The 26,506-nt window shown below is 51.7% G+C and overlaps 4 protein-coding genes across 5 annotated transcripts in view; 3 read left to right on the forward strand and 1 right to left on the reverse strand.

Moving 5' to 3' along the window:
• ERN2 (endoplasmic reticulum to nucleus signaling 2) overlaps positions 1-26,506 on the forward strand; it is a 269,302-nt gene that overhangs the window by 78,380 nt on the left and 164,416 nt on the right. The gene's annotated exons all lie outside the window — the stretch shown is intronic.
• On the forward strand, positions 290-5,093 carry NDUFAB1 (NADH:ubiquinone oxidoreductase subunit AB1). The gene is made up of 5 exons (XM_083412590.1): positions 290-541; positions 1,652-1,774; positions 2,259-2,346; positions 3,963-4,072; positions 4,919-5,093. Exons 1-4 carry the CDS (start codon positions 356-358, stop codon positions 4,052-4,054), a joined length of 489 nt encoding a protein of 162 aa, XP_083268716.1. The 5' UTR covers positions 290-355; the 3' UTR covers positions 4,055-4,072; positions 4,919-5,093.
• Positions 6,232-24,234, forward strand: LOC310664639 (uncharacterized protein). Its single transcript, XM_083413967.1, has 11 exons — positions 6,232-6,861; positions 6,966-7,223; positions 11,523-13,796; positions 14,877-14,989; positions 15,652-15,710; positions 16,319-16,467; positions 16,808-16,973; positions 17,079-17,270; positions 19,641-19,871; positions 21,743-21,899; positions 22,659-24,234. Exons 1-11 carry the CDS (start codon positions 6,453-6,455, stop codon positions 22,731-22,733), a joined length of 4,083 nt encoding a protein of 1,360 aa, XP_083270093.1. The 5' UTR covers positions 6,232-6,452; the 3' UTR covers positions 22,734-24,234.
• The window catches only part of TNRC6A (trinucleotide repeat containing adaptor 6A), a 38,018-nt gene continuing 34,885 nt past the window's right edge, over positions 23,374-26,506 (reverse strand). For both annotated transcript variants that reach the window (XM_083413944.1, XM_083413943.1), the window contains one exon: positions 23,374-25,593. In XM_083413944.1, the coding sequence (XP_083270070.1) occupies positions 25,212-25,593 (382 nt within the window). In that variant the 3' untranslated portion in view covers positions 23,374-25,211. The remainder of the gene's footprint in view (positions 25,594-26,506) is intronic.

Below are 26,506 nucleotides of genomic sequence, written 5' to 3' on the forward strand. Positions count from 1 at the left end.
CGCAGCCCTATCTGGGACCTTCTGCATGCAAAGGAGGTGCTGTCTGGCAGTAAACCTTAGGGCTGCAGGAGGGAAGAGGACAATGAGGCAGGCTATCGACGCTACTCCAGTTTTACTCGGAGTAGACCCATTGAAATTAACTGAGGTCCGTTACCTGTCATTTGAGTCACTGGACGGGGCAAGAGGCGGACCCACCACATGAGCCTGAGGGGAAGGCGGGGCTTGCTTTGCATATGCAAACACGGCGCGCTGCATGCCGGGAGCCTCCCCTCCTCAATACCCTTGAAGCTCGGCGGGCGAGCGGGCTGGCGCGGGGCATTGTGGGCGTCGGCGCAGGCGCACTCGCGGGGTCATCATGGCGGCCCGTGTCCTCCTGCTCTCCTCCACCTGCCTCCGTCGCCGGTGCTGCAGCGGGAGCCGCGGCTTCTTCTCCGCCTCCTCCTCCCTGCTCGGACGTCTCAGCCTCCCGCTACCGCCCGCCTCCCGCCTCGCTTTCTTGGCCCCCCTCCTGCCGCCGGGACCCGCCAGGCTGACGCCGCAGGTGAAGAGCGCAGGCGGGAGCCCGTCTGGTGCAGCGCAGGGTTTGGCTTTGCAGGCCGCCCGGGATCCCGACTCGGGGGTGGTCTGGAACCCAGCCCAGCGGATCGCGCAAGATTCGGGGTTTTATCGTTTTCCTTCCCCGCCTTTCAACCAACAAATAGCCGAAAATAATAGCCGATATTAATTAACACAGCTAAAGCTGGATCAAGAATAGCGACAAAGAACGGGGTCAAAACCTGAAGCAGCACCGACTCCCCGCTACATGAGGGTGGTGCCTCCCCCTCGTGGCCTTTCTTGGCCTTTTACTGCTGCCATGGGGAGATGATTCTGTTGCTGCTGCTGCTTCCTTGGTGGGGTAGTCCCAGTTTCGTTTATTCTTGCATTTGTTACCACTTTGAGGTTTAAAGCTCATTTCGTTGTTGTTTTTTTACAATCAAGCGGTATGTAAATTTTATGAAATAAATAAGTGAATCTATGTATGTGTCACACCTCCCCTCCAAGGAGCTCAAGTTGGCAAGGATGGTTCTTCCATCTCGTTTTATCCTTACAACAGCCCTTTGAGGAAAGTTCAACAGAGAGAGAGAGAGAGATCAGCCCAATGTTGCCCAGTAAGCTCTTTGGCTGCGTTGAGGATTTTGAGGAGGGTTCTAGTCCAGCACTAAACCACACAGGCCCTGGATTTTAGGCTGGGCTTCCTTCACAAGCACAAGGTGCTTCACCATGAAATGGGAGATTTTATGTGCATACCAAGGCAGCAAATGCCCAGTGGAAAACCTCTTGCACTGCCCTCCCTGCTTTTGGAGTTCCCTGTGGCATCTGATCCCTAGGAATTATATTCTGAGACTCTGCTTTTCAGCCAAAGTTGTTTTTTTGAAGGCGCATTTAGTTTGCCATAAATTTTAGTGCTTGAGAATGATCTGTCAGGCTCAGATTTTCAGGAGCTATGTTTCAAAATCAAACATGCACACTGCAGTGTCTCCATCTATGAATATCTGGGGAGCTTTAATGACCAGTTCTTTTTAGGTGTCACCTGTAAAGAGTTAGTATTTCAGGTGAGGGTGCTGAGGATATTCCCAAATCATGAAAAACATATCTCTGGCTTTTCCTATAGGTCTCTGGAACGTTGCTTCAATTATGTCGTCATTACTCTGAGATGCCTCCTTTGACCCTGGATAACATCAAAGATCGAGTTCTTTACGTCCTGAAACTGTATGATAAGATAGATCCAGAAAAAGTGAGTAACTGTGTTGCAGCTTCTGTTTTGACCCTCTTTTTCTTGAGTCCCAGATTCTTCAGGTGTATGATTAACATACATTTTGCACTGGAGCAAACTGCACCTTTGAGTGAACCACAAAGGTGTGTTCCCTGTCTTCCTAAAACTTTGTGCCAGCCCAAACAGGTCATCTGTTATGGCCATAGCAGATGATAGGAAGAAAGTTGTCTCTCTGGCTTAATGAAACAAGTGAGCATCCAGACACCAAGAGGAAATAGGAAATGAACAATAAGGGGTGGGGGGAATTACACTTTAAGATTGTCCAGTAATGGGAACAAAGTCAGAACAATGTTCTGGGTGGAGTGGAGAGGAGACCTCTATATGTAATAAAACCCAAATCTCCCTGGAGTCTTTGGCCCCTATTTTCTTACTTTTGACATTATTTTGATGGTTATTGACATTGTCCGTTATACCATAATTTGGGGTTTTCTATTTTGTCTTCCAGCTCTCGGTAACTTCCCACTTCATGAAAGACCTGGGCCTGGACAGCTTGGACCAAGTGGAGATCATCATGGCAATGGAAGATGAATTTGGTAATGTGTTTGATGTATGCAAATACATCTCAAGATGTGCCTGTTAGAATGTCACAAGGTCAGAGTGTGCCTGCTGTGGAGCTCAGTCTTAATTGAGAAAAAACAGAATTTAATACATAACAAAGTAACACTCCTGGGCAGTTGCTCTGAGCATCTGAGTTAGACAGGCCTGGAATGCAGATGTTTTCATCTTCCATAACATTGGCAACAGCCCACCTAGTGTGCCCTTTGATGTCTCTGCCACAGTGTCAGGGAACATCAACTCTGTGGCATTCCTTTGGCAAAGCAGTCTGGGCATTCATTCTAGCAGGGATAGCCAACATGCTGCTTTCCAGATGTTGCTGTGCTGTTCACCATCTCTGACTGGGCTGGGGCTGCTGTGAGTTGTAGTTTAACAACATCTGGAGAACACCATGTTGGCTACTCACATCATTATACAAACTGCCCAACTAGGCTTTTAACGTGACAATCCTTTCATTCTCCTTAGATACGCACACATTTCCCTTTTCTCTCTTATTTGACCTTTTAGTATTAATTTACACTCACTTAGTTTCTCTCTATATTGGTGTTTCCCACAGTTCTCCATGGCACATCGGTCATTACACCACTTCCTTGCTTAGGCTCAATCATCTTGCACTGCTGTGCATACTGATACGTGATTTGGACTTGTAGGAATTTATACCAGGTCAGATTATATTTGTCTTTCAAGTCCAGTATCATCTACTCTGGCAGCAGCGCTCCAGAGCCTCTGGCAAAGAGAGACATCCCCATCAGCTGTTTCCCTGGTCCTTTTAAGTGCAGATGCCAGTAGCTGAACTAGGGACTGCCTTCATCTAGAAAAAAGGGGGAGGCACTGGGTTGTGGTCCATCTCCAGTTGCATTTCTGACAAGACTACTGGAAAAAGATGGAGCTCATGCATTTTAGCATAGCCCAGCTTGCTGAACTCCCTTCACTGAAATAAGGGGCCTGGTACGTTACCCAAACTGCTTCTTCTTTGGTGATCACTTGTAGCCATGTAAGATTGTCTTCCATTAATATGGTCTTAACAGTGAGTCTGTAGGTGACTGTGGAGGCCAATTCTGGATCCACACATCCTTTCACAGTGGCGCCATAGGTTTCCGGGTGAGAGTTTATCACGGTGAGGATTTGCCAAACGTGCCTTCCTCTTAGCACGTTTCTGCCTTTTATCCCGAGTTTGTGCTTCTTCAAATTACATGACACCTTTGGTAGAGGCTGTTCTCCAGTTGTGCACTTATAGGCCAGTGTTTTCCAGTTGTCGCTGTTTATACTACATTCTTAAAGATTTGGGGACCCAAACTATAGTGATGCTCATTGGTAGTTGGATAAATTGCTTCTGTTAAATTCCCTTTCCCTCCCCTTACTCTTTAGTAGCACTTTAAGCAGTTTCCGAGAGAATCTCATAAGCAATAATGTGCTTACGAGCTGTTCTTGTATGTTTACACCCTGACGCCCAGGGGACACAGATCATTCTGTTAACTTTCCTGCACTACATGGCACCCCCTTTGCCCCTCCTTTGGAAAACTACAGCATGATCCCTTGTCTTGTTGACTGAGATTCCTTCACCTCTGGACTAAACAGGCCACATCTTTTTCAGGATTTGAAATCCCTGATGTGGAAGCAGAGAAGCTGATGTGTCCGCAAGAGATTGTAGATTACATTGCCGATAAGCAGGACGTGTACGAATAATTGTTTGGGTTGAGCTGAGTAAGTAGAGACTCCTGCTGGAAAGAGTGTGCAGTGGTCTTGTGGCAGAAAACCTGCATGGAGTGATGCTCTCCTCATTCAGAGGGCATCTGATGCAAAGGAAGCAGAAGATGGACGTCTTGGGGAGGACTTCATGCTCTTCTCACTGCAAAGGCATCAGGCTCTGCTAGATAGAGAATCTTGGGTAGCTTGGAGCAGCCCCCGTTAAAACTTCTTTGGGAGGGTGGATTATTTGATTCATGTTTTGCTTGGGAAGGCCTTGGGAGCCTGCTGCCTCTCCTCGCTGGTGTTACTACACTTGCTTGAGGACACAGCCCTCTATCTGTGTCCAAAAGCCACCTTTCCATGTTCATGGAGTAAGCAACACGCAGCTGTGGGAAGTTACCCTGTTGCTAAGGAAACATCATCCCCCTGTGACGTCCTTTTGGAGTTGAGGCTACTGCAAGCCGGCCTAACACATTTTGCCAAATACAGAGGAACACAGCAAAGGTCCTGTTATGACTAGGTAGCTGAATGCCCCTAGACTAGAGCTTTTCCGGAAAAGGGAGCACTTTTTCTAAAGTAAAATGCAAGGCAAAGTGCAAGAAGAGTAAGTGAAGGCTGTTCCAGAGTGGAGAGGAAGCAATAACTGGCATTGGAAGTTGAAAAGGTGACCAGGGGTGGGGGTAGAATGAGAGATTGAGTTTTAGCTCTATAACAACCTCCCTTTCCTTTATGATCAGTCAAAACCATGTCAAAAGGAAGTGGAACCCCCTAGCTTATAAGGAAGTATTTCACTGTGTGTATTACTTCTCGGTGATCTTTTTGAGTTTCTAAGCCATACGTGTCTCCCTCTCCCTTCCACAGGTGACTTTGTTCTGTCGTGAGGGCTAGGATGATGTCAGCAGGAAGAGGGGACCATGTCATGGAAGCTCTGTGCTGTATTGAATCACGATTACACTCAGAGGAATAGTCCTGTTGGCTGCTGTATTTAAAGCTGTGTAATATATGTTGGCCTCCAAAATAAAAAGACTGATACTGACTCCTTTATTCTGATTTTCACTGGTTCCAAGCATGTGTGTATTACGTGTCTCAGGGTTACAGCTGCATTTCCTGTTCTCTTCCGGTTAAGGAGTGTGGTCCTTCTCCTTACTTGCATCTGGGGAACTCCAGGAGTCTTTTGCCCAATTGTGGGGCTCGAACCCATGACCCTGTGATGAAGAGTCTCATGCTCTACTACCAAACTATGTTAAAGACACCTCTTGGCTGGTGAGCCAAGAGGTGGGAGGAGCTCTTGAGCTCAGGTCAGACAAGGGGAACCTTTTTCAGCCTGAGGCCTGCATTCGAGGGGCCACTTGCCAGAGGCAAAGGTAGGTGGAGCCATGAATGTGAATTCTCCCTTTTGTACAGCAGGCTGATGTCTACACACACCCCTCTCTATCCTCCATCCAGACGTTGTGTCCAGAGTTCAAGGACACATTCCAGCCAGGCAGAAAAACTCAAGGAATGTGCTAAGCTGAGCTGGTGAGGGGTGAAACTATGGCTCAGGGAGGGTCCTGTGAGCCTTTGGTCCAGAGGTCCCCACACCCATCCCTGGCTTAGATTCTCTGCAAAGGCCCTCTGGAGCCCCATGTGTTCTGTGGCCAGTTCCTGCCAATTCAAGAGCTTTGCCTTGTTGGGACTTGCTCTGCTGTTGTGTTTGGAGCAGGGGTGTGAGGGTTTTGTGGCCCACCAGGAAGCTTTAGCTCCTATCTGCCCCAGCCATGATGGCCAGTGGCCAGGGATAGTGGGAGTTGTGAGCCCCCAACAGGCAGCACCACACCGCACCCTTCCTTGAGCTAGCATGATGGGACATAGTGGTGGCCAGCTGCTCAGCTACCAAGGCCTCTTGCTCATGCTCTGCCAGGTGGAGGTGACTTCTTGGTTTCCAAGGAAGAGAGAGGGGTTGGGGTGGGGACACTTTTCCACTTGCTCCTCTGGACAACCACATAACAGTGATGGGCACCCTAATGCCAGAGCAACTAATGCTAATTTTCCCTCTTTACGGTAAGCTAGTTTCCCCACCTTCACCTCTGCAAACTAAGGCATTGGAGAGTTCAAGGACACATTTCAGCCAAGGAGGAAGGAGCATGGGGAGGGGGGGTGTTCCCTAGGGCCAGAGAAAGAGGCCTGATGTGCCACATTTGGCCATCAGTGCCTGAACTGTCCTTGCAGCTGGCCTGCTCGATGGAGGCTCCGAGAGGGTCAGGGAGTCCCTGGGATTGAAGTACCTAGCAGGGCGTCAGTCGAAGTCCCCGAGCGGCTGCCCCGGAGAGGGCAATCAAGAGACCCCCTCGGCTGCTCTCGGCCCCACACGCCCCTCCCTCGAGGGGGAGGCGTGGGGAGTCAGGGCACTCTGCAGATGCTCAGAGAGCAACTTTTCGTCCCCACGTGCGCCGGCAAGCTCTGGGGCTTCTGCCTCCCTCGCCTCCTCCCGTCGTGCCACCGCGGGCGTCCCGGAGTTGGGGGCAGGCGGGGACTTCCCGTCTCCGAGCCGGGGGGCTCCGCTTTCCGGGTCTGGGGCGGCGGCGGCTGCTGCTGCTGCTTCTCCGCCTCCTCCTTTTGTGCCCGCCGCGCGCTCGCTGGCTCGTGTCGCGCACGGGAGGTGGCGAGCAGGGCGGAGGGGGGGGGGCTCCGCTTCCTGGCAGCGACGGCGGCGCGCTTCGGAGGGAACCGGGCGCGCAGCATGGACCTCCACCGCCGCTGCTGCTGCTGCTGCCGCCGCCTCCGCTGCTCTCTCGTGGCGCTCCTGGCCCTGCTGGCCGCCGCAGGTAAGGCGCGGGCGAGGGGGGCGCGGGGTGGGCCGGGCGCTCCGTCGGGCACCGCGGGGTACCGCGGGCTCCTCTCCTGCCCTCCTCTGTCTCTCTCCGCGCAGGGCACTCCGGAGGCTGCGAGCGACGCCTGGACGCCTCGGCCGCCCCCGAGGGGCCCCCCTGCTCGGATCTCCTCCCCAGGCAGCCGCTCCCCGTCGAGGGGCAGGAGGCGGCGGCGGCGGCGGCCCTGCCAGACCCGCTGCAGGTGGACTTCGAGGGGGGCGGCCGGGAAGGCGGGCGGCAGCGTCGGCGGCCCCGCGGGGACCAGCTAGGCGCCGGTAGGACCCCTCAGCCTGGCCTCGCCATCACCCCCTCCTCCGGTAAGGACCTCTTCTCTTTTTGTTCCTTCCCTCGAGAGGGCTCCAGAAGGTCGCCCGGCTGGCCATCGGTCTCGCTGTCCTTGGCATCGGGGAAGACCCCGCCCCGTCGGGTACTGTCTGCCCGGGGTGGGCAAGGCTTAGGGCGCTCTCTGCACACGCTCAGAGACCCGCTTCTCTGGATGATGTTGCCAGCGCCCTCCAAAATCGGGCAAAAGCCCTTCTTCGCCGGCTGAGGTGCTGGGCACCGCTGGGGACGCTGGAGCCGAAGGTCGCCCGCTGGGGGAGACAAGTGGCCCCAGGCATGGGGCACCCCAACAAGGCGTCTCGCTCGCCCGAGGACCCCCCACACTCCCCCACTTGTTGCCTGCCTGGAACTGCCAGCAGCGGGTGTCCCGTGTGGGTGGTGGAGATTTGGCAGGTCTGAACCTGGGGCTGGTGTGGGGAGGGTGAATTTGGGAGTCACTGGTGCTGCAGGGCGCCCCCACCCCAATTTTGATCACTGAAGTGGCTTGTCTGTGCCCCCCCCCCATGTGTCTGGACTCCATCTCCCATCATCATCCTAGACTTTTGGCTGTGCTGGTTTGGGGTGATGAGAGCTCAGCATCATCTGGGAGCCACAGGGTAGCCCCCCACCCCCTCCTTCATGGAAAATACACCTGGTCTTCCAACAGGGAACATTTTTGCACACCCCCAGTCATTAATAAATTATTGCTCGTCATTTAGGAAGATTTACATGCCACACTTAATTTTTTTAAAAAATAGCTAAACTGCTTACATAAGTATGATGGCCATGTGCAGTACTATAATTGTTTAGTGCATTCGAATGTTCTTGGGGCTTTTCATATTTTAATCTCGACAACAGCCTAGTAAGGTAGGACAACAGCATCAGAGGCAGATTTAGGGGAATTCTAATCCCTGCGACGGGGTGAGCTCCCATTGCTTAGTCCCTGCTCCTGCCAACCTAGCAGTTCGAAAGCACGTCAAAGTGCAAGTAGATAAATAGGTACTGCTCCGGCGGGAAGGTAAATGGTGTTTCTGTGCGCTGCTCTGGTTCGCCAGAAGTGGCTTAGTCATGCTGGCCACATGACCCGGAAGCTGTACGCCGGCTCCCTCGGCCAATCAAGCGAGATGAGCGTCGCAACCCCAGAGTCGGCCACGACTAGACCTAATGGTCAGGGGTCCCTTTACCCTTTACCTTACTGTGTGCTGAGCTGAAAGGGCACCACAGGGGGTGCTGCAGCAATGACAAACAACGGAAGGCAGAAAGTAGAAGAGGGTGTCAAATTTTAAAAAGAAAATAAGAAAATAAAAAGAGCCTTCTGGATCAGGTCAGTGGCCCATCTAGTCCAGCACCCTGTTCTCATAGTGGCCTACCAGATGCCCCAGTGGGAAACGCATAGGCAAGACCCAAACCCAATAGTGCTCTTCCCTGCTCTGGTTTCCAGCAACTGGTATTCAGAAGCACAGCAGCCTCCAGCTGTGGACAATGGAGTTAATAGCTTTAAAGCACCCGCAAGCACCATGCCCTTTAGATGGCCATGTGCATTTTTTCACTGGCTTCAAAATGTCCCACGCTGCTCTTGCTGCGTTTCGGGAAACCAGCTGCTCCTTCTGCTAAGTGGGGAGGGGCCCGGACCTCTGCCCCCAAGTCTTACCCCAAAGGATAATGCCCGGCTGCGAGACCCCATGTTCTTCCTAATGTCTGCCATGTTTTGGGGGCTGGTTGTGGCTCCTTCATGGGGCAGGAAGGAGCACTCTGCACATGGCTCTTCTTTCTCCTCCCTTGCTATGTTCCAGGAGGCGTCTGATCTGCAGGGTGCTGCTCTGTCTACAGGTATCTGCACCTTTGCTGCCGCCTGTCCCCTTGCTCGACTCCTATCTCCACTCCAGAAAGACATCGTCTCACCTTATAGTGCTGCGAGGATGTATCTGTGTGGGTGTGCAGTTAGCTGCAGGCAGGTCTTTTGGGGTTGGTGCTGGCTTTGTGCCAGAGCTGGGTATCTTTCTTAGAGCTGCATTCCTAGACTGAGTAGAATGGAAATATTACGCAAGAGGAAAAAAGCAACAGAACCACAGTAGGAAGCAGCTGCCTCTGTGGGATCCCAGCAGAATTGTTGGAGCTCCCATCCTTGGCTGACTTTCCTTCACAATCCCTAGATTAAATATGTCCATCTCATGCTTGCCTACCAACCCCAACAAAAACCTCTTGCTAGTGACCCAAACTCTCCTTTACCTTTGCTTAGGGTTTTCGTCGATGGAGGAACGAAACTCTCGCCCTTGACACATGGTTGTGTTTAGAAGAAAGCAATGCCAGACAAATTCATAGCACACTTACGTGGTCAACAGGCATCTAGATGCTCATCTCTAGGTTGGGATGGGAGGAGGGCAGCGAGTTATGACTCTGTTCCTTTGGAAGAGTGTGGTTAGGTATATACCTTCCCCTCTATAAGACAAAGTGTGGGGAACATATTTGAGCCTGAGGGCCACATTGCCTTACGAGCTACCTTCTGGGGGCCACATGCCAGCTGTGGACAGAGTCCTGGGTAAACGTGAGTGTGGCCAGAGGCAAAACAGCAGTTCCCACTGCCATTCTCCACTTTCCCACTTTCCAGCCACACAAAAACCAGCTATTTCTGCACAGCTCTTGTCTTCCACCCAGGCAAGCAAAGTGACATCATTACACTTCAAGGGCACTTGAGGAGATGGCAAGGCAGGTGAGGGCCAGGTAGTCATGGAGGGCCATATTCTGCCTCCCGTCTCCAGGACAAGAGATGCAGGGCTGATACAATGCCCCTCTTTGATCGTTCAACCTTAGGTGGAGAGCAGGAGCGCAAAGGCTTCAAGGTTTCACTCAACTCTTAATCAGCGAGGTAATGGGCGGCCTAGACTGGCCCGGTGGTCTGGCTGCCAACTTAATATACCGCAGGCTCTTATTGGCCTGGGCTTATCTCTCTCAGTCCATCTGTATGAGTGACATGCAGTGCTCTCAGGACAACCTGGCTGCTTAGAGGACGGTGGGGGCCAGGGAAGGATTTTCCTTCCCCACTGGCAATCAGGCAAGAAGTAGTCATTGCAAGCCTATCAGAGACTGATAACTATGGGGTGCATGATGCTCTGCCTGAATCCAGATGTTTGCTATGATGGATGACATCACAGCTGTGTGTGTGTGGATACAGGAAAGAGTAGTGGCACTTATCCTACAGTCGCTGATGCACACCCTTCCTCATGCCCTGGGGTCTCTGCCTTCTGCTCTGCCCCCACCCGTCAAGTCCTGTGTCTCGGATGTGTGGGTATGAATGCAGAAGATCCAGGAGTTCCTCGTACAAAACGTGGATCTCTTCCACAGCAGACACGGTGCCAGCCTCCTCCTCCGAACCAGCCGTGTCAGATAGCGGTCTGTGCCAGAGAAAGCTCGTTGCCTTGGCAACACGGGGAGAGAGTGATGCAGAATATCTGGGTGGGTTGTCTTGAGTGCCTGTTCTGGATTATTAGCTGGGCTTCTGTCGAATATACTGCCACTGAGACAGCAGCTCCAGAGCCATTCTTACCCAATAGCTACGCTGTGGCCCCTGGGAGGCTGGGGGGAGATTTCTGCCCCATGTTCTTGCATAAGGTTTTGGTTCCCAACTTCGTCTTGGGATTGAGAGCTGTGTAACTACGGTCCGGATGTGTGTGTGGTGTCTATGCATGGTGCAGAAATCTGGTGAGAAGCAGGGCAGCTGCTCCACCCCCAAATCAGCAAAACCAGATCAAAAGCAAATCATTCTCCTTGTATGCTGCTTTTCCATGCTCAAAGCAGCTTACAACAAAGAAAAGAGGAGAGCATTTCAAAGTGCAAAAAATAATTTCCTAATAACAACAAAACACCACAACAGTATAGAGAACACCAGACAAAAAACAACAACAAAACACTTCAGTGCTATAAATATAGCAAGGTTGCATAAACAACTACATCCAGCATCCAATTGCAAAAATAACAAGGGAGCTTTACAGTTGCACTGAGAGAGCTCTGTGTTTAAATGCATTTTTGGAACAGGAGGTTTGGGGGCTTTGGCTTATTCACCCTCCTGGGGCTGCCAGTGTGTAGCATCAGCGCAACACCACTGCCTGGTGCCTCCTTGCATCTGGTTGTTTTAACCTCCTTGCATCTGGTTGAACAAAGGGCACTTGCTGACATTTGCAGCTCAGATCCTGAAGATGCCTCCTCCTTTCTGCCTGTAGGGGTGGCAGTGAAGGTGGTGCTGCCCCTCGGCTTCCCCCCAGGGAGCTCACTGCCTCTGCTTTCCCTCCACCCCACAGGGTCAGATTTCTCTGGGCTGCAGGACTCACTATCTGTAGGGCAAAGCACCAGTAAGACGCTGAAGACCCTCCTCCATGGCAGCGCTGAGCCCTCTGGCATCACCTGGCATCGTCCCTTATCCACCGATGCTACTGTCCTCACTGCCTCGCACCCAGACTTGCAGACTGGATCTGCTGTCCATGACGCCAGCCAAGAAGAAACACCGAGGAGGCCAACGGAGGTGGAAGAAAGCAGAGCAGCAGCTGCCACTGCGAGAGGCACTCAGTTCCCCACTCAAGAGAGCACATTGGGGGCTGGCGGGCTGCCCCAACCGAGTCCACCCCTCATCACAACCAAGCCTGTGACCTTCTCATCTGAGTTAGCGTTGCTTCCTGGGCCCATTACCCCAAAGGATGCTGCAGGTCAAAATTCTTGGCCCTCTTCTCTTTCGGAAGAATCCTCCAGCCCTGGAGCTGGAGAGGAAGCCCCTGAGGTCTGGCAACCCACCAGCCCCTCTCTGCTTCTGGCCTCCAAAGTGCAAGCTGCTACACAGACCCAGGCTGAGCCTCGGCACCCTTGGCCAGAGAGCCAGGGACCCCCAAGTGCTACGACAGGTGGGAATGAGACACGCAGCGTGGGACCTACAGATGACCTGAAGATGCCCACCAGAGCTGGCAGCCTGAGGCCCCAGGAGACCCAGTCACCCACTGCAGAGACTCAGGGGACCCTTCTTCTGGCTTCCACTCCACAGCCGGTTGCGGCTGATACTGAGGCAGCCCAGGAAGAGGATGTGGCAACCATCACAACACAAATATTGCCACAGGGCTGGAGCACAGACCCATCTGTGGTGGGTGCTGAGGAATCAGGGGGCAGCGCACCAGGCGTGGAGCCAGAAACCAGATCTCACGAGTCTTGGGGTGCCGTGGGACCCTCTGATCCTGGCTCCGCCCCTGCTCCACCCCCAACGCTGCTGAGATCCCGGGCAGGGTTGGGTCACACGATGGAGACGACCCAGGAAGCCATAAGCGCAGGCAGTTTTGTTCCCAGTGGAACAGCCCTGGTGCACAATTCCACAGAAGCCATGAGAGCAGCACAGCCTGTAGTGGATGCTCAGTCTACTTCTACAGAATCCCCACATCGTACAGAGGTGGCTCCCCACTCATCCTCATCTTTCCACTTGGGGACAGCTTTGCCCCTGAGGTTGGCGGACTCTGCCACCCATCCTGCTTCTGCCAGCAACCTCCCTGTTGGGTCCACATTGCTCACCTCTTCTGTGGGCCCAGGTGGTGTCATGGAAGAACCCAGAGCTTCCAGAGCAGGTGGGCATGTCAGTGCAGACGTGCCCATGTTTCAGAACTCCACAGACCCGCTCATGGCTGCAGAGACTGCCTCCAGTGGGGCTTCCACAGCCACAGAAGAGCCTGGATCTCAGAGCCCCTCGGAGCCTGGCAGTGCCTGGCCCATGAAAGGGGGCGATCCTGTACAGTCATCCTCACAGCCAAGGCAGCTGACACCCAAGGGGACTGCAGGAGAGGGCACCTCGCCCACCATGGTCCCCACTCCAATGGAGGTCTCTGTCAATTACAGAGAAAGAACAGGGGTGCCTAGCGACGCCAGGGAGGGCCGTCATAAAGCTACTACACGCCCCACCCAGCAGGCAACAAGAGAGGGGTCCCTTTGGCAAGCCACAGAGGCAACAGAGCCCTTCACCAGCAGCAGCAGCCTCTCAGGAAAGGGGCCCCCCGCTGGCTGGACTCCCAGCCCACCCAAGACCCCAGCAGGCTCTGAGGCTGCCTTGCTCACTCCAGAGGGAGATGATGTGAGCACAGCTCCTTCGCTGAATCCAGAGCTTCACTCCCAAGCAGCCAGTTCCTCCAGTTTCGGCTTTGGAACAGCTGTGCCCACAAGCAAGATAGGAGACACTGGGACCATGTCCGTGACCCACCGGCTGTGGACCTCTCCAGGCAGGACAAGGAGCTGGGAATGGGGGAAGAGGCCCAGCGCCACAGCCGAAGGTGGCTCCATCAGGGAGATTGCCCGTTCTCCGCTTAGTCTGGAGGGCCTTGTCCGAACAACAGCCACTCCGACAGGGAGCAGTGGGCACACACAGCCACCTTTGCCAGCTCCAGGACCAAAGAGCACTGCAAAGGAGGAACCTCTCGCTGCCAGCACCTGGCTCTCGCCAGCCACACCAGAGAAGTCCACAACGCAACTGCAGCCGGCCGTGCCCAGGGAAGGCCGCCCTAGAGCCCACCAGGTCTTTGTGGCAGAGAATCAGCTGCCCCGCCTGAAAGGTCAGTGGGGCACCTCTCTCTGCAAACCGAGGGAGGGAAGCAGAGCTGAGCTGGGGGGCAAGGTTGGCGAGCTAGGAGGGGATTCTGTGGCAGGTGAGTTCCCTGTAAACAGAGGTTTAGTGGGGGCTGGAAAGGACTGTCTGCGAAGGCGGTGGACTCTCATTCATTGGAGGTTTCTAAGCAGAGGTTGGTTGGCCATCTGATGCAGATTTCTCTCTCTCTGATTCCTGCATTGAAGGGCCTGGACTAGGTGGCCCCTGGGGTCCCTTCCTACACCTTTCTATGATTCTGTGGTGCCTGTTGGGCCTGGTAAGGCTGAAGGGAGAGAGGCCACTGATAGCTGGAGCTAACTGATTCTAGTTTCAACCCTTTCCTCTCCCCTGATGAGCTTTACAGAAGTGGGGAGGAGGAAGAAGACAGCCAGGACTGCCCCCTGGGTTGGTTGTTAAGTTAAAAGGCAGAAGGTGGGGACTGGCAAAGGATTTCCCCGAGGAAATCTGGGCGTACAGCAGCCGTACCCATTTGCCCTAATGGACCAGCCACCCCCAGGTAGAATTTAACACACAGGAGGCCTCACCACCTTGCTGGAACTAAGCTGGTCTGAAGGTAAAAACATAAGATGACTTCCTGGTCAGGCCAAACGGGACCCCACGGAGCACCATGTTCTGACAATGGCTGACCCAGTGCCCACTGTGGGAAACCCACAAGCATGGGCATAAAATGAAAACAAAACCTGTAAGAAACGCTCAGTTTCTACACCCATTCTTCTGGTCCAGCTACAGCTGTGGCCACTGGCCTCTTTGAAGCACGTTTTCTGTTGCAAAGACCCCCACTCCTGGCTCTCCTCTGTGCTCCCTACACTTGTGGGGCAGGTGGATCCACCCTCACCAACCTGCCATGCTGTGGCAGCTGCCATCACTTGGGGCCCTGAAGGTGGTAATCAAATCGTAGATTCATACAGTTGGAAGGTACAAAGCAGGAATCACTACTAAAGAATCTCTTTCTGTTCCTCTCTCCCTCCTTCCCTCACCCGCAACCTTGGCCTGAGGTGGGTCCTATTTTCCTTCTCCCTTCCTGCAGCCACTCTCCTGCATATCCCTTGTGAGCTGGTCCTGGCCATGGAGTTTTCCAGAAGCTTCTGGAACCCCGACTCACTCGAGTACCAGGGCCTGGTGCTCAGCGTCAACGAAACGGTGGGTTAGCCATGTCTGTTGACCCAGGACTTGGGTGGGATTTTAACTGGGTTGCCCAAGGTCCTAGAGCCTAAAGGCCACATTCCCTGCTGGTCAACCTTCCCAGGGCCACATGGCCATGAGGGTGAGGCGGGACTAGAGGCAAAAGTTGGCGGGGCTGCAAATGGGAATCTGGCCTTTGAACAGTCGGCTAGTTTCTATGCACCCTTCCCTCTCATCTTCATCCAGGCAAGCAAGAGTCATGATTAGAGTACAAGGAAATCATTCCGCCCTGGCAGAAGTACTCAAGGAGGGTGTGAAGCATGGGCCAATGAGGGGTGTGGCCTGGGGAAAGTGGGTGGGGCCCCATGATAGTTCCAAGGGCCAGGTGAAGAGGACTGGAGGGCCACATTTCATCTCCAGGCCTGAGGTTCTCCAGCCCCTCCTAGAGTTTATTATTTTGAACTGATGATGCTTCATTGTTTTAATGCCTGAGGGGTTTTTAAAATAAATTGTGTCTGTTTTGTTGCAGGTGTTATAATTTAATTGTATTTTATGCGTGATTTATTTCATATTAGCAAACCCCCCGGGATCTGTTTTGGTGAAGGGTTGGAGATGGAAGCTCCATAAATCAATGACTAATTGATTTCCCTTCCTTCCCCTTCCCCTTTTCTCTCTCTAAGGTCACACCTCTCTTCGATTCTCTGCCGGGATTTCAGCGACTGGAAGTGAAGGCAATCCGGTATCTATCCATCCATCCATCCATCCATCCATCCATCCATCCATCCATCCATCCATTCTTCCATCCATCCACCTCTCTCTCTGGGTTTTCTTGTCCGCCGTATCCCAGGGCTCAGGGAGGGCAAAATGACTGGCACCACTGTGTAGCAGGTGAAAATGCAAAAGTTCAAAATCGTCCTGGGTGGCTCCTTGGAAGGCAGCTGCCATCAGGAAGGCCTTTATGACTCTGAGGAATCTCTGAGGGTGCAGGAGGTGGGCAGGGAAGAAGGCAACCTACTGGCCAGCTCCATCTGATGGCAGAGTTGGATCACCAGGAGAGGCTGGTTGCAGGAAGGTGTTTAAAAATGCGTGGAACTCAAGCAATTTCCTAAAGTATTTGGTGCATTCATGAGTCACATTTCCAAAACCTGTCCCTGCAAAATAACTTTGCTTATGGGTGATGACTGGGCCCTAAAACTTCCTGTGTTAGAAATGGCAGTATGCGTGTGTATCTCAGGACTCAGATGGGGCTGCCCCTTCTGCCACCTTCTGTGTATTACATGGGACTAGATGGGCCTTGGGATACCCTTCCACCTCTGCAATTCTACCATTCTCTTATTCTCTCTGCAGGCCCGGGAGTGTGGTGGTGGCATTTGATGCCCTCTTCCTGGTAGCGGCTCCTGGCTTGTGGGCTGCCCTGAATCGCTCATCCCTCTCGGAGCGCTTGCGGCCGGGGCTCTGGGTTGGCAATGCCCGGGTGCTGCAGAGCACGACGTTGGGTAAGCTTTTGCCCATTTCCCAACCCAGCCGACATCAGTTGCCTAGGAGATGCCGCTGCGGACAGAACCTGTGCACCTGCAAAGCAGCGGCTCTCCCACTGAGCAATGGCCCCCTCCCCACAAGTTTCTAGTCCTCAAGACTTTAAACAAAGTGGCTGCTCTCCATAGACACATCAGAAGCTGCCTTTCGCCAGTGGGCCCACCTAGGTCTATGCTGACTGGCAGCAGCTTTCCAGGGTTCTTGGGCGGAGTCTCTCCCAGCCCTACCTGGCGACAGAAACTGGGGCCTTCTGCATGCCAAGCAGGGGCTCTCCCTCTGAGCTGTTGCCTGTTCCTACAGAGCGGCACCTGGACCTCTGCTCCGTGCTCTTTGCTTGCCAAGCCGGCTACGAGTGTGTCTCCACCAGGGAAGACGGGAGTGCCGTCTGCACCTCCGCATGCCACCGCGACTACTGCAAGAACGAGGGCATCTGCACACACGCTGTCAACCACACACCTGTCTGCCAGTGAGTGTCACAGCGCAAAGGCCTTGCGCCCGGTCCCTCTGCCCCTGCACACACGTCTCTGCCTTCAAGGCCTCTATCTGATGCTTTCCCCCTTGCATTCCCCAGGTGTCCCGTGGGCAGCGACTTCTGGTTCCTGGGGGTGCGCTGCGATTACAAGGTGACCCAGCAGGGCTTGCTGGGGGTGGCCTGCGGCCTCTTGCTGAGCCTGGTGGTGGTCGGAGCTGCCATTGCCGGCCTGGTGATCCGCCGGGTTCGCATGCTGCTGCTGGAGGCCAGAGCGGATCAGACCAAGAGCAGGTGAGACCCTTCTCCTCCCTTCCTGGACTCCATGGAGGTGGAAGGAAGGGAGAGAAACTGGGGCACTGCTTCCATTGGTTTCCTGCCTTCCCTGCCAGTTTAATCCATGCACTGGCTACCTTGGACAGGGCTGGTTTAAACGTGGAGCAAAATAAGTACAAGCTTAGGGCATCAAGGGAAGGGGCTAGGGTTAGACATTTTCCATGGCTGGATTTTTGACAATAAACAGTCACAAATTGCTCAGCTGAGCATTCGTTTTCTCAGTCGAAGTACAGCGGATCCTCGGGTTACGTTACCTTCGGGTAACGTAACTTTTTTGGGTTGTGAATGCAGCAAACCTGGACATGTATACTTCCGGGTTTCGCTGCATGCGCAGAAGCGCTCTATTGCGCCACGTGCGTGCGCAGAAGCAGCACCTCATGTTGCAGACTTTTCGGGGTACGTACGGACCGCCAGAATGAATTAAGTCAAGAGGGTCCAGAGGGTCCACTTATTGAAATCCCAAAAGAACAACTATGCAACAAGGCAGGCTTGATGTCTTATCTCTACTAAGGACAGAAGTGGATGCGTTAAAGTAAGATTAGTTTTGAGGATCCGATCCACGACTTTGCAATTAGGAAAAGTAGGAGAAAACTTTTCAGCTATAAAGTACACAAAGATAAACATTATTTTCCATCCTTATTGTAGGTTTTCTTTCATTTCAATAAATAAAATTTTATTTTATGGTTTGTTATTGTTTATATTTTGAATTGAATTTTGTATTTTGAATCGGATATATATAGGGGCACCCAAATCTTGTTAGGTGGTTAGGGCATCTAAAAGTTTTAATCTGGCCCTGACCTTGGAAGGGGAAGGACTTTCCTTCATCAAAGGTTTTTAAGCTGAGGTTGGCCTGTCTGGGCTACTTTAGCTGTGATTCCTGCATTGGAGGGGGGTTGAGCTAGATGACCTCTAGAGGTCCCTCCCAGCTCTGCAATTCTATGATGTCTTCCGCCCTGTTCATGACATTCCTCATTAGCCTCTTCTCTTAGAAAGGGCACCCACAGGGGCGGTTTGCAGCGCTGAGTCTCTGCTGCTTCCCTTTCTCTGGGCCTTGTTGGGCTCACAGGGGCTGTTCACTGATTGCTCTTTCCTTATTATTATTTATTAGATTTGTATACCACCCTTCACCCATAGATCTCTTGTCTTTTCCCATCTAGTGTGGGGCTGCGGGTGGGTGGGAAATGGGATGGGGGCTGCTAGGCTGAGCTGAGGGATCTATTTCCTCCCGCCAAGCCTGCTTTCAAGGGAAAAGCAAACAGCCAGCAGCTTCTGGCTCAACTCCAAGGGAAATCCGGGGGTGGGGTGGGAGGGGGTAGAGTGTGTGTAACTGAGCTTTGTGTTGAGAGAGAGACGGGGGGGGGGGGATTCATTTCAGCCTGAGCTCTTTAGCACTCCAGGCGTGAATCTCTGGCTACAGGCTCTGAGCATATGCAGAGTGTAATCCCCTTTCTAGGCTCTGAGCATATGCAGAGTGCAATCTCACTCCTAGAATGAAAAGATTGGGCAGAAGTTCTCACTGTGGGCATCTTGCCTGGCCCCCATAAACATCCTCTCAACCACTTTGACCTGCAGAACTGGCACTGATACAGGTGTCACATAATACCTGTTCCACATTTGTAAGAAATAGATATTTTAGTGTGGCGGCACCTATGGTCTGAAACTCCCAGACTCTTGACATCAGGCAGGGACCTTCATTGTACAGTGGTACCTCGGGTTAAGTACTTATTTCGTTCCGGAGGTCTGTTCTTAACCTGAAACTGTCCTTAACCTGAGGTACCACTTTAGCTAATGGGGCCTCCCGCTGCTGCCGTGCCGCCAGAGCACGATTTCTGTTCTTATCCTGAAGCAAAGTTCTTAACCTGAGGTAATATTTCTGGGTTAGCGGAGTCTGTAACCTGAAGCGTATGTAACCTGAAGCATATGTAACCCGAGGTACCACTGTACTCTTTTCTGTGCCTGCTGCTAGAAACATTTTTGTTTAGACAACCCTGCTCAGGCTTTTAGAATGATGGTGCGTATATTGGCCATTTTAATTTTTTTGAATGTTTTAATTTCTTTTACTAATAATTTCTTTTTCTAAATTGCTATGAGGTTTCCAACCATCCAGCAGCATATAATTTTTAATTACCAAGGACTTCCCAACAGCATGCTACTTCAGCATGTTTTGTTTTTGCTTTTTAAAATAATTGTATTTGCAGTATTAGGATTTTAGATTGGTTTCCATTACATGGGGGGTGGGGGTTGGACTAGATGACCCTTGGGGATCCCATCTCTATGATTCTATGACTCATAGCAACATAAGGGATCATAAACTCTTGACCCCTCCAGCTACCGCCGCTTCTGCCGCCTTGACGATGTCTCGGCCCACTACTGGTCGGAGCCTTGGCTGGCCTCAGCAGTCTCCTTGGACAACCCAGCCTTCAGCAACTCAGAAGAACTGCTGCACTTGCAGATCCTGGACACAGCCTGCTGCAGCTGCCAGGACGACTGCATGGGCCCCGACGGCTACTGCAAGCAGCCGCAGGATGCCCCCTGCATCGGGGCCGCAGGCCGGCCGAGGTAACAGTCACTGCAGCCATGGTGGGGGGTGTAAGGGGTGGAGCATGAAGGGTTCTGGTGTAAAGGGGTTCAAGGACTGCAGCTGTAATGGCACAGGGGCATACAGTGTTTAGTTTCAAGTTTCTCTCTGATGGGACACCTGCTTGGCATGCAGAACATCCCAGGGTCAATCCCCAGTGGCATCTGCAGGTAGGGTTGGGAGAGACCGTACACACCTTTCTTCTGGATGCTCCTCACCTTTGTGCAAAGGTAGGGGGTGGGTGGGGGACACTTGCAACAGGAAAATAAAGATCTACTTTGCTTTGACTGGTTCCTACCTCCACCCATTCTTCTCTGACCGATAATGGACTCTGAATCCCTTGATGGAGAGTTGGGCTGTAAAAGCAAACGCCCATTTTTTAAATATATCAGCTTGAAACCCCAAAGAGCCGCTCTCAAGTCAGTGAAGGAGACTGTAGGTGGGCCAGCGGTCTGACCAGATCAAGACAACTTCCTGTGTGTTTGGCAATTGTAAATTCATCCTCCTGTTTTTTAAAAGATGAGCTGCACAAACCACCTTCATTTGCCCTCTGTACATATAGACTAGCATATGCAAAGGACTTCCATTGCTTAGCGACTTCCCACCCCCCAGCAAGCATATCATGCTTGATCCCCAGCAGCAGGCAACAGCCCAGCAGGGTGGAGAGCAGGCTGGGCAGGGAGGTGGGAACTCCCCAAGGAAAGGACAGGCTGAGCCCAGAGGACTGACCTTCAGTTGTCACAGCTAACCTCCTGGCTGGCCTGAGGCCAAGCAGCTGGCATAAACTTTCCACTTATGCTGGTTTGTTTGGTGCTAAAGGGAAAAAACCTCCCCAAACATAAAGGCCTCTAATAGTGCCATGGAAAGAGGAACTCAGGAAAAGTTTGATAAGCGGCGGCAGAAATGCAGAGATAAGCCCCCACACTGCAGCCTTGTGCTCCAATTTCTTGGCTGCTTTTCCCAAGGCAGCATCTGACTTTCAATTTCCTCCCTTCGGCTTGCTCTCCCCAGGTCCTCCTCCTCCTCCAACCTCAAATCTTGCAATAGGATTGATCTAATCATGGATCTTCCTTCTGCTGGATGGGGGTAGATGCTTGGTGGGATCCTGGCTTGGTGGCCAGGAGAAGAGGTTTTAACCATTCGGGGCCAAAGTAACATGCCCAACTATCCCGTCGATCAGAGTTGGGTCAGATGCCTGAAGCCCAATATTTTATTACTGCTAAGAAGTGGAGAAGGGTTTAAAGATAAGCCCAGCTGCTGGATGAGGCCAAAGGGGTGCCACCAGGGGCCCATCCCTTCCAGCATCCTGTTCTCACAGTGGCCAACCAGATGCCCCAACGGGAAATCCATTAAGCAGGACCCCAGCACAAGAGCCCCTCTCCCCTCTTGTGGTTTCCAACAACTGGTATTCATTATTCAGAAGCAGGCCACCTCGAATATCCTTCCTGAGAATATGCCATGGCAGTAGTTCCTATCAACAGAGACACTGGGCTGCATCCAATAGTTGCAGCACAACTATTGTGCTACTTCCCCTTTTCCAAAAGCTCTGGTGAATCCTGGAGCTGGTGGAAGGACCGCATTGGCATTTTGACAAAATCTACAACTCTTTCTCCCTGAACCACCCCCGTAGTTGATCCTGGTGCGCTTTATATCACTTTTAAGCAGGATGTGGCAAAATGCTGGCCTTACTTTCATTCCTCGGGGAAAGTCATGGGCTTCCAAGGAAGAGAGTTGGGTGTTCCACGTTTTAATGTGTGTTTCCTTGCATCTAATGCCCCAGTACAGTCTAGCATGTGTAGATACGGCTTCCTCCCATTTTGCATCTTGGACATCTTCCTTCCAATCTTTTTAGCGCTCATTACAACCATTGGGACGTGAGCTCCAACAGCATGAACGACCCTATGATAGACTCCGGGAAGGCCAGTGAAGTCTCCGTCTCCAGCTGGCCCATGGAACCTATTCAGTGGAGCCCTTGCCCTGCTCTGCACAACCCCTCCAGGGAGCAAGTGGTGAGTGAGGCCCAGGCACACTTCCCTGGGCTGTGGGTCTCTAGTTTGGAGAGGTGGCGCTTTGGCACGGAAGAGCACAGGGTAGTTTGGCACAGAACTCTGCTGAAACACAACTATTCATTTCCATATTGCAAAACAAAACAAAAAAAAACCTTATTTGCATGTTATGATGAATCTCCAAGGGGGCCAGTGGGTATAAGATACAAATTTGCTCCTGTAACTTGATTATGGTGGAGACTACGAGAAGAGACTTTTGCTCAAGGTCAGTTTGGCGACAACCAGTCAGTTGTCTGCCTGCTCACCCATAAAGTGTGTGTCCTACATTGTGGCATCTGCTCACTGACCCTAGAAAACGAGAATGGGCCTTCTCTGCAGTGGCTCCCCATCTGTGGAATGCTTGCCTGGCGCCTTCATTATACACCTTTAGGCGCCAGGCGAAAACGGTCCTTTTTAACCAGGCCTTTGATCTGATTTACATCCTATGCCCTTTTAAAATGTCCTTTTTTTTTGGAGGAGGGATATTGTGTTGTTGTTTTTATTTTTATTATGTATTTTGTGGTTTTATATCTTGATTTTATTCTGTGAAACACCCTGAGACCCCCTCCCCCAAGGCGTAAGGTGGTATATAAATTCAATAAATAATAACAGAAATCAGCAGGAAGGGGAGAGAGGGGTTGGGCCCTTTCAGCCAAATTAGCCCCCTGCGGCATTCCCAGTACAAAGCAATCCCTGGAGCCCCACTCTCTCTCCTTTCCACAGCACAAAGCCCAGAGGCCTCACTCTTACTGCGAGGGAATGGAGCTGGTCAACCTGGAGAGAAGCTGGACAGCCTGAATCCTTCCAGTCAGACACAGGACGTGTCAACATGCTCAAAACCAACCTTTTAATTTCTACCTGACCAGCTCAGAGATTGAGGTGGCTTTGAACCCTGCGAACAGTGCAAGCCCATCAAGGCAGGTGGCTGATGTCAGTTTTCAATGCAAAGGCTTGAGGAGGCTCAACTATCAAGCAAACTAGCCTTATTGGTTTGGTGTTGGAATTTTTATTTTTACGAGTAGTTACTCTTGGGAGGAACAGCACAGCACTGGAATCCAACACTGGGACAAGTCTGAGCAGTTAGTTCCTATTTGGAGACAGGAATCTCCTTGACAGAAAAAGCTGGACAAGTAACTGGATTAAAGGGCGAGGCGGAAGAGCAGTTACTGTTTCGTTTTGTGCAAGTCGCTGTAATGGAAGTATTAAACGCCAGAGTTTAAAAAAACAAACCAAAACCCAGCATTTTTTCCCCACACGCTCCTCAATTTCCAAGTGTCCTGTCAAGGTGGGAGCTGGCCCTAAAAGGAAACACACAAATACTAAACCCTTGTTAACCTAGCATAATCTAGCAAATCTGCCTGTGCACCAATAGCAGAGGGTCCGGGGGGGGGGGGAGGGGAGAGACACGGACAGACAATACAAATCACGAATGAGACCGTTCCATGGTAAGCAGCCAAAAAATGTCATGATTTATTAATATCTGGAGAAACTTCATAATTAGAACACAACCCAAACTGTACATTTTACAATCACACTCTATTTGTAAACAGTTAAAAAGCCACTGGCGACTTTTGCATCTTCAGACACAACAGTTAGAATCAAGGCAATGAAATGAGAGCGTCTTTCAGCACAGTTAAAAAAATTGGTTTCTTTTCTTTTTTTTTATCCTTGTTTAGTCTTTCATCCTCCAACTAAACAAGCTTCAGGTAATAACACCATTTGTGGCAAAAGAGAAGATGATTTTAACACTTTCACAAGAAAAGTATTTGCAGGAACTTTTAAAACATTTAAAATTTATACAACAAAATTCTGTAAGCCCAAGTTCTTGGTTACAGTCTGCATAGTTACTTCAGCTTTAAGGTTAAACACTGAACACAGTCACGAGAGCAGGAAGAAGGGCCACACCAAAGGGGGGGGGAGGGGGAGGAGGAAAGGAACAAGGGGGCCGGCTTTACAAAAATTGGGGGGAAACTAGAGATTAAGAGCCAAGCACCCCTCTCCCACCCCACACTATTAAAAAGACAGCATTGGAAAGCACAGAATGTCGAACTCCAGCGATTTGAAGCAATTTTTGGCAGAAGAAGGTTTACAGAGCAAGTAGTAATCAGTGCTAAAAGTTATTTTCCTATAAGAAACTACAAGGAGTTTTACGTAGGGACCTTGGTTTTTCCTGAGAGCCATGCTCTTAGATTTAGGAGGTGGGAATAGAAAAAACACAAATGGAACATGGCCAAACACTGCTCGTTATTCCCAGAGATAGAAAGCATCTTTTAACATCCACAAATTTTTTTTTTTTGTTTTTAAAAAATATTTAAGTGATGGTCGAGTAAACATTGTTTCTCAAAAGAAAAAGAAAAAAAAAAGGAAAATAAAAGATTTCTGTAAACAAGGCAGCACCCCAACACAGGAGCCCCCCCAAAATAAAAGAAAAACAAAAATACCAAACGCCTATTGAAAGTGCAGGACCCCCTGCCCAGACAAGCAGGCCGGGTTGCCAGTCATAGCTGTGCGTGCAGTTTCAGAAACTGCAGAGCTCCATTCTTTAGTTTAATTCCACATGAACAAACAGGTGCAAGGCTTTTCCGCTCGGCATCCTAGGTACCAGTCTCATCATTCGATTGTTGGGCGCTGGAGGGCCGCCACGTGGCGGCTAGGTGGGCAGGCAGGCGTCAAGGCATAGTGGGGCACAGCCTGGTCCATAGCAAGGAGCATCCTTCTGTCTGTCCTCCAGGAAGCGCCACCCGTGAGCTGCTGCTGCTGCTGCTGCTGCTGCCCCCACCTTGACGATTGTGGGGCAGGGAGAAGGGCAGAGTCTGTGCAAAGCCTAAGAAAGCTCAAACTCCGTCATCAGCAAGTTGCAAAAATAGTAAGAATGATGATGACAATGATGATGAATCCACAAAGCAAAAAATAAAAATAACAAAATAAAATAAAAAAGTGATGGAACACATGAAAAGCAAGCTGATTCTACGTAGTTTTGTTTTTACTTTAAACTATGTATAGCACTATATCCTGGAAGTGTAAAATCTATAACTTTTTTCACATTATAATTATTGGCCTGCACGATTCAAGTATTCAAACTGGGATGTTTTGGGCTAAAACAAAGGGGGCGGGGAAGAGGGGAGGAAATGTGCGCACGAAGTAACCGTTTCCACAGGTGACCCCTGGAGGCTGCAAGTGGGGAGGGCGGGTTGGCGGGGAGGGATGGGGGGGGGGAGTCCAAATTTAGTGCTGCTTTGAGGTCACAGTTTTGTTCACTGAAAGAAGAAGAGGTGGCTACATGGACTCCCCTCCGGCCCCCAGGTGGTCAACGGAGAGGAAAGCATTGAGGGGGGACGGGCTGCTCAGCCCTCCCCTGGTGTCGTTGCTGCCCAGGGAACCCCAGAGGCTTGTGGAATAGTTAGGGCTCCCCCAGAGGGATGTGCCGTGGAGGTCTCCGCTGCCCGTTCCTGAAAGCCCAGCACCATTCCAGTGGCTGTTTAGGTCGTTGCGGTTGGAAAATGCGTGGGAGCCATCGAGGCGCCCCAGGCGGGTCTGACTTGTGCCCAGAGACTGCCAGGCAGGGGAGGGGGAGAGAGACTGGCCTTGTGCAAAGAAGCGGCTGATCTCCTCTTCACTGGCAAAATCAGCAAGGATCGTAGTGTTCCCGAGGACACACCTGTCCGGAAAGAGGCCCAGAAATGGGTTGAGGCGGGCACAAGCCCTCGAAAGCAAGCGGCATCTTTTCTTCCCCGACTCATCCTCCACTACTCCAGCCCACCTGCCTTCCTCGCGCACAGAGATTGCAGCAGGCATCCCTGTCCCCACTATTCAGGCTCTGGCCTGCGCCAGTCAGGCCCTTCTGAGGCAGGAGAGTGGTAGAATACCTGCTCTGCATGCAGAAGGCCCCTGGTTCAAACACTGCCCCCCCATGTCATCTGCAGGTAGGGCTGGGAAAAGACCCCCTTGCCTGAAACCCCAGAGAACCCCTGCTAGTCAGAGTAGACCATATAGAGCTAGATGGAACCAAGGGTCTGACTCAGTATAAGGCAGCATCCAGTTAAGACCAGCCCTTCATTCAGAAACATGAGGACTAGCATCTTATTTTTCAGGGGAAGCAGCATAGCTCAGGGGCAGGGCAGAAGGTCCCAGGTTCAGCCCCCCAGGTCATTTCTAGGGTGAGCCAGGGGGGAAAGACTCCCCTGTCTGAAAAGAGAGTCACTGCTGCCAGTCAGTGTGGGGACAATGCAGAGTTTGATGGACCAGTGGTGTCACATAGCCCAAGGCAGCTTCTGGTGTTTCTAGGAGATCAGTTCTATCTGCAGCCCTCAGACTACCCTGTGCTCAAAGCAATTTTAAGAGTTTTGTGCTTTTAAATCCTACCCTGCCCTCCATCTCTCATAGCAAATGCATCTCCAGCAGTGTATCTGAAACAGAGTCGATCTTAAGGACCAACATTTCTTATGGGAAACGTCTGCCCAGTGAGGGGCATCAGAAGGGACCACCCGCTTACACGGAGGTGTGCCAGCTAGACGCTGCTGCTCTTGGCTTCCCCTGAGGCCCCAATCCTTGCCTTCTGCACACCGCGCCCC

This window comes from Podarcis tiliguerta (genome assembly GCF_965153285.1).
Source record: "Podarcis tiliguerta genome assembly, chromosome: 14".
In the NCBI taxonomy this organism is placed as follows: domain Eukaryota; kingdom Metazoa; phylum Chordata; class Lepidosauria; order Squamata; family Lacertidae; genus Podarcis; species Podarcis tiliguerta.

Bases quoted from the DNA above. Each gene is read 5' to 3' on its own strand.
- NDUFAB1 (XM_083412590.1), top strand. From the start codon at position 356: ATGGCGGCCCGTGTCCTCCTGCTCTCCTCCACCTGCCTCCGTCGCCGG. The intron at 1,775-2,258 runs GTGAGTAACTGT...TTTGTCTTCCAG, and splicing joins ATAAGATAGATCCAGAAAAA to CTCTCGGTAACTTCCCACTT. The intron at 2,347-3,962 runs GTAATGTGTTTG...CATCTTTTTCAG, and splicing joins GGCAATGGAAGATGAATTTG to GATTTGAAATCCCTGATGTG.
- LOC310664639 (XM_083413967.1), top strand. From the start codon at position 6,453: ATGCTCAGAGAGCAACTTTTCGTCCCCACGTGCGCCGGCAAGCTCTGG. The intron at 6,862-6,965 runs GTAAGGCGCGGG...CTCTCCGCGCAG, and splicing joins GGCCCTGCTGGCCGCCGCAG to GGCACTCCGGAGGCTGCGAG. The intron at 15,711-16,318 runs GTATCTATCCAT...TTCTCTCTGCAG, and splicing joins CTGGAAGTGAAGGCAATCCG to GCCCGGGAGTGTGGTGGTGG.